The sequence below is a fragment of the Aegilops tauschii genome, chromosome 7 (genome assembly GCF_002575655.3).
Source record: "Aegilops tauschii subsp. strangulata cultivar AL8/78 chromosome 7, Aet v6.0, whole genome shotgun sequence".
NCBI classification, from domain to species: domain Eukaryota; kingdom Viridiplantae; phylum Streptophyta; class Magnoliopsida; order Poales; family Poaceae; genus Aegilops; species Aegilops tauschii.
The window spans coordinates 618,209,961-618,215,171 of NC_053041.3; the positions used below are offsets into that span (position 1 = coordinate 618,209,961).

General features: G+C 40.0%; 1 protein-coding gene across 3 annotated transcripts; it reads left to right on the forward strand.

Annotated features, from left to right (window-relative positions):
- Nucleotides 1–1,344: 1,344 nt before the first annotated feature.
- Nucleotides 1,345–4,457, forward strand: LOC109785329 (cysteine-rich receptor-like protein kinase 44). Of its 3 annotated transcripts, XM_073505408.1 has the most exons (8): nt 1,348–1,431; nt 1,750–1,873; nt 2,187–2,325; nt 2,437–2,692; nt 2,774–3,002; nt 3,098–3,248; nt 3,356–3,586; nt 3,760–4,457. In XM_073505408.1, the coding sequence occupies exons 3-8, from the start codon at nt 2,233–2,235 to the stop codon at nt 4,168–4,170; spliced, it is 1,371 nt and encodes a 456-aa protein (XP_073361509.1). In that variant the 5' UTR covers nt 1,348–1,431; nt 1,750–1,873; nt 2,187–2,232; the 3' UTR covers nt 4,171–4,457. The 3 variants fall into 3 exon arrangements, with proteins under 3 accessions (XP_020199514.1, XP_073361509.1, XP_045087023.1); XM_020343925.4 differs by lacking the exon at nt 1,750–1,873 and having other exon boundaries at nt 1,345–1,431; XM_045231088.2 differs by lacking the exons at nt 1,348–1,431; nt 1,750–1,873 and adding an exon at nt 1,890–1,910.
- The last annotated feature ends 754 nt before the right edge of the window (nt 4,458–5,211 follow it).

A 5,211-nucleotide genomic window follows, 5' to 3' on the forward strand; every position in this document is an offset into this window, starting at 1 on the left:
AAGGCGCTTGGGGGCATCCTGGGGGTCCTAGTGGAGATGCTCTTACTATCCACTACACCCTCCTTCCGTGAGTAAGTGTACATCTAGCTTTTATCCTAAGTCTTGACCAATTTTATATTAAAAAGTAGCAGCATTTATGCCACTAAATTAGCATCACTAGATTCGTTTTGAAATGTATTTTCATAATATACCAATTTGATGGCATATATACTATTACTCTTTTCCACAAAATTGGTCAAAATTATAAAACTTTGACTTAGGACAACTGATAGAGATACACTTATTCACGGACGGAGGGAGTATGTAGGGTAGCCGTATGTTACTAGTGTAAGTTACTCTTCATATGACTAGTCTTATAGCCAACCTTATAGTAAGCACTATTGTATGAGTAATTAATAAAGCTAACTCTTGATGACATGACATGCTATAGCCAGCAGCTGGCTATACTATTAACCATGCTCTCATTTGTTAGGCACGTAGCTTGTGTGTTCCTGTTTTATTTTTTACATGTCAGTTGAGTAATCTCTCACAGTCGTCAAGTAAAATGAATATTGTACTGCAAAACAGCCCAATATACCTAGAGAGCAAAGGAAACAAATTCACAAATTCCCATGAAAAATGCCGAAACCTCTACCAACGGGGCACACATGTGTGTCAGACAATCTTATTTACTCCGGGCTGGAAAAATGGAAATTTCAATGACCTCCAGAAAAAATTAGTTACCAACTGAAAATTTTGAATTTAAGCTACCAAGTAATGTCAACTATGGTTCTTATACAGAAACAGTCATAATGGAGCACTTGTCCTAGCGGCATGCAGTGCTACCTATCATTCTTACATCTCAGGTTCCCGTACCCACGTTCATGATTTCAATATTTATTTGCATTATTCAGGATTACTACCAAAAAGAAATTGGTCGCTTGGCGTTAGGATGGAATCGACTCAAGACCTTCCAAAGGTAAGTAGGCGAGCTGACCAATTGACCAGAAAGTACTTCACGTTAACAATTGGTTAAAAGTTCTATATTCTGATGACAAATATTTTTGAATTCAAAAATTCGCCCAAAAAATTTGGGCAAAGATCCAGAATATCTGAGATTGTTTGGAAACCGGATTTTCCAGCCCCTCCCAAAAAATCTGAATAAAAAAAAACCTTGTTCACAACGCAAGTTCCCTTGAAATGTCATGGAAAAGTCTGTCAGCGGCTACGAAACAGAAGATAGGTCGATGGCGTCAACTCAACATTATATATTCAGTAGTTTCATGTTTTTTTAAGTGCAACCAACCCCACCTTAGCTCCGTGGGTTTAAATGATGCTTTGATGGGATCCTCATTTCCAAGGAGCAGACCTCCCTCTCTCTCTCTCTCTCTCTCTCTCTCCCTCCCTCCCTCCCTCCCTCCCCCCTTCTCTCTCTCTCTGACTTCTCTCCAGGTTAGTGCTATTCTTTCCCTAGTTTGCATGACAGTTCTATTTTCTTCTCTATTTTTCCGGAGAGTCATGTTTTCGCCTCCGGGTATGTGTCCCGGATCCTGATATACAAAATATTCAAAAAAATACTCCAAAGTTTGAGAAAATCATTAAAAAGGTGTACATATAGGCATACTCATCGTACCTGTAAATATATTTTAGCGGATATTTTCATTTGTGGACTGCACAAAAAAGGTGTGCGGTATAATAGTGAATAGTGCATCCCTTATAAATCCAAATATTTTCCTTTTTGTGTAGCCTGGAAATAAACATTTTTTTCAGGAAAAAAAGGGCGTGAGTATTACTCTGAAATAGGACTGTCAATCATACAAAGCCGGGGCACATCGCCCGGTCCTGGTCACCGACACACCACCGTGCGCTCTTCCTGTCTACCAATATTATGCAAGTAATGGCCTAAATAGTGTCTTTATGATAATTAATAGGTATATATCTTGTTTAAAATTTTCTAAATATAAGGACCTGTGGCACCAGCTAATTTTTCTGTATTGGTAGCTTCGTCCCTTTTTCCAGTAAAAAAGGTTATTCGTACTTTGTCGTATTGTAGAATTTCCATACCTCTAGGAGGTTTGTGCAGGCTGTTGATGTCAAATTGCAAGTTTAATTCCAAGTGGGCTAATCCAAGAGCCGTGGGTGGTGATGAATAATCATTGTGAGTATCTCCCATCTTACGTGATGGATGTTTTTTTTTCCTGTCCCAGGAACAAGATTGATCAATCATAAGCCTGCTCGGAGATATATTATAGCATGGATTTTAAACTCACTGTACTTGAAACCATTACCAATAATTTTTCAGAAGACCGAAAAGTAGGCAGTGGTGGGTATGGAGATGTTTACAGGGTATGACTTCTATATATTCCTTCTAGCTTTCATATGATAAGTCTGCTGAGTGCTGACTACAAATCTATGATCTCTTAAAATCTGTGATCTATTAACAAGTGAGTTTAACAGGGGATGTATAATGGGGATGAGATTGCGGTGAAGAAGCTTCACCACTTGGTAGGACTTGATGACAAAGCATTTGACAGTGAATTTCGTAACCTTAGCAAGGTCCAGCATCAAAATATCATACGATTAATTGGCTACTGCTACGAATCACGACATCAGTATGTCCAGCTCAATGGGGAACTAGTTTTTGCTAAAGAGATGGAGCGAGTTCTCTGCTTTGAATTTATGGAAGGTGGAAGCCTTGATCATCATATCGCAGGTTTGATGGATGATGCTCCACATTGGCATGCTAAGATGAATGGTTTAGTAACCTCATATTTTTCTATTTTTGCTTTGACAGATGATTCTTGTGGACTTGAATGGCCAACATGTTATGAAATTATTAAAGGGACTTGCGAGGGCTTGAATCATCTACATAATTCACAGGGAAAACCTATTTTACATCTGGATTTAAAACCTGCCAACATATTGCTAGATAAGAACAAGACTGCCAAAATTGCAGATCTTGGTTTGTCCAGACTTGTTGCGTCAACACAAACCCATAAAACAGAAGTTGTCAAAGGATCACAGTAAGTTGATGCAATGCATGCTTTAAAGAAATTATTTTTAGTGCTTTGTCTTGAACAAACCACAATATATGTTTGACACTTATGCTATGTTGCAGAGGGTACATGCCACCAGAATACATAGACGATAATCTTATATCAATGAAGTTTGACGTGTTTAGTTTGGGGGTTATAATTATAAAAATAATGGATGGAAATATGGGCCGCTCCCGCTGTTCTGAGATGGGCAGTGAACCATTTATTGAGTTTGTAAGAAAACTTACAATGATCAGTTATATTTTCATATGTCCCAGTATGTTTCGTGTGCTAGTCTTTTTCTCCGAAACTTTCTAACTTCATATACCAAAACTTTGTAGGTATGTAAAAAATGGATGACAAAGCTGCGGGCAAAGTCGGGATATTCATCAGATGAAATAGACAGGAAATGCATGAAGAAATGTGTTGAAATAGCATTAAGATGTGTGGTGTCCGACCGGAATAAAAGACCATTAATAAAGGATATCGTCAAAGAACTGGAAGAATTAGAAGATGAGATTAAGAAAATGTCAACGTCTTCTGTTCAGTTAGAAGAGCTAATCGCACGTCAGGTAGCATCATCCTGATAGCATGGATATTTTTTTTATAAAACCAAGCGATATGTTTAACATATGTACATCATGTTAACAAAAAACACTATTGTAATATGATGCTAGCTTGTCAAGGATGTGCATCGATATAGCTAGATTGCACACACATCACATTAACCCCGTGTTCCTTGCAGAGAGGCTGTGATTCCAACGTGCTTGCTGTTGATCCGACCCTGGAGCTGCGCTTCCTGTTTGAGCCAAGGAAAGACATATCAAGCTGCCTGCAGCTAACCAACATGACGAGTGGCTTTACTGCATTTAACGTAAAGACCAACCACACCAAGTACAGAACACAGCCAAGCAAAGGAGTTATGCCACCGTGCTCCAAGCGTTATATCTCGGTGACCCTGGTAGCACAGGATGAAGCACCACAGAATATGCAGTGCAACGACATGTTCCTTGTGCAGACTGCTTGTGTCGGCGCGAACCTGACATCCGATGAGATGATCACCGAAGACTTGTTCAAAGAAGCCATGGCTGAGAAGGTGATGGATGTGGTCAAATTGCCGATCGTTTATGTTTCCCTGGACCAATTTCAATGCTAGAATTGCCAACGAGGAATTAGCAGAATGCCCTTGCCAAATTCCTGGTAAATTACATACTCATCACATGTTGTGTGGCCATACTGTATGTTTGGTTTGTTCGAGTAATTCAGGCAGCTTCCAGTGTTGCACCTCTAGCCCTAGTCCTTTTAAAAATACTATGTTTCTGTGTTTGTAATTCCAGACAGAAAAGAAACTTCATGGACACATGTGTAATAATCATTTGGTATGTTGTTTTGTATTAGTCTATATGTCTATGCTGAAATGATGTAACAGCTCGTTTGGCTCCCTTGATTTCATTTCATTGGGTAGAAATGAAATGAAATGAAATCTCTGTCATAATTTCATTTGGCTGAATCCAAATTTCATGTTTGGCTGGCACTAGGACTTTGAGGGGAAATAACTACCAAAACCAAAATGAGCAATAATATGCATTGAACCTCTAGCACTAGTGGAAAACAGGGCTATGGTCCCGGTTCCAGAGGGCCTTTAGTCCCGGTTCTGGAACCGGGACAAAACAAACGGGACTAATACCCAAAACCTTTAGTCCCGGTTGGTTTACGAACCGGGACCAAAGGAGGTCCACGTGGCCGCTGTGGGGCGCCCAGGCAGGAGGACCTTTCCAACCGGGACCAAAAGGCATCTACGCATCAGCAGCTCGCAGGCGCTGGGTTTTTTTTAAGGGGGGGGGGGGGGGGGGTTAGGGGTTTTGGAGGGTTTAGGGGTTTCATATAGTGTTAGCTAGCTAATAGAGAGAAGTGACCTCTCTTTCTTCGTGCTTGGTCGACGCTAGCTACTACATACAGAGAGAACTCGACGCTAGCTAGTAAGCAAATGAAGAAACCCATTAATTACACAAGATCGTCATGAACATATATAGAGAGAAGTGACCTCTCTTTCTCCGTGCTTGGTCGAACAACAAGTTTTCGTATATCTATCCGACGCTACTACATATATACAATATAACATCCCTGACATCATCAAGCGCCAAACTCCCATTGAATTTGCGATGGTATTCTCCCTTTTCATTTTCATGTATGATGT

Coding starts and splice junctions, on each gene's coding strand:
- LOC109785329 (XM_020343925.4), top strand. CDS start 2,233: ATGGATTTTAAACTCACTGTACTTGAAACCATTACCAATAATTTTTCA. Junction 2,693..2,773: donor CCTTGATCATCATATCGCAG/GTTTGATGGATG, acceptor TTGCTTTGACAG/ATGATTCTTGTGGACTTGAA. Junction 3,249..3,355: donor GTGAACCATTTATTGAGTTT/GTAAGAAAACTT, acceptor AAAACTTTGTAG/GTATGTAAAAAATGGATGAC.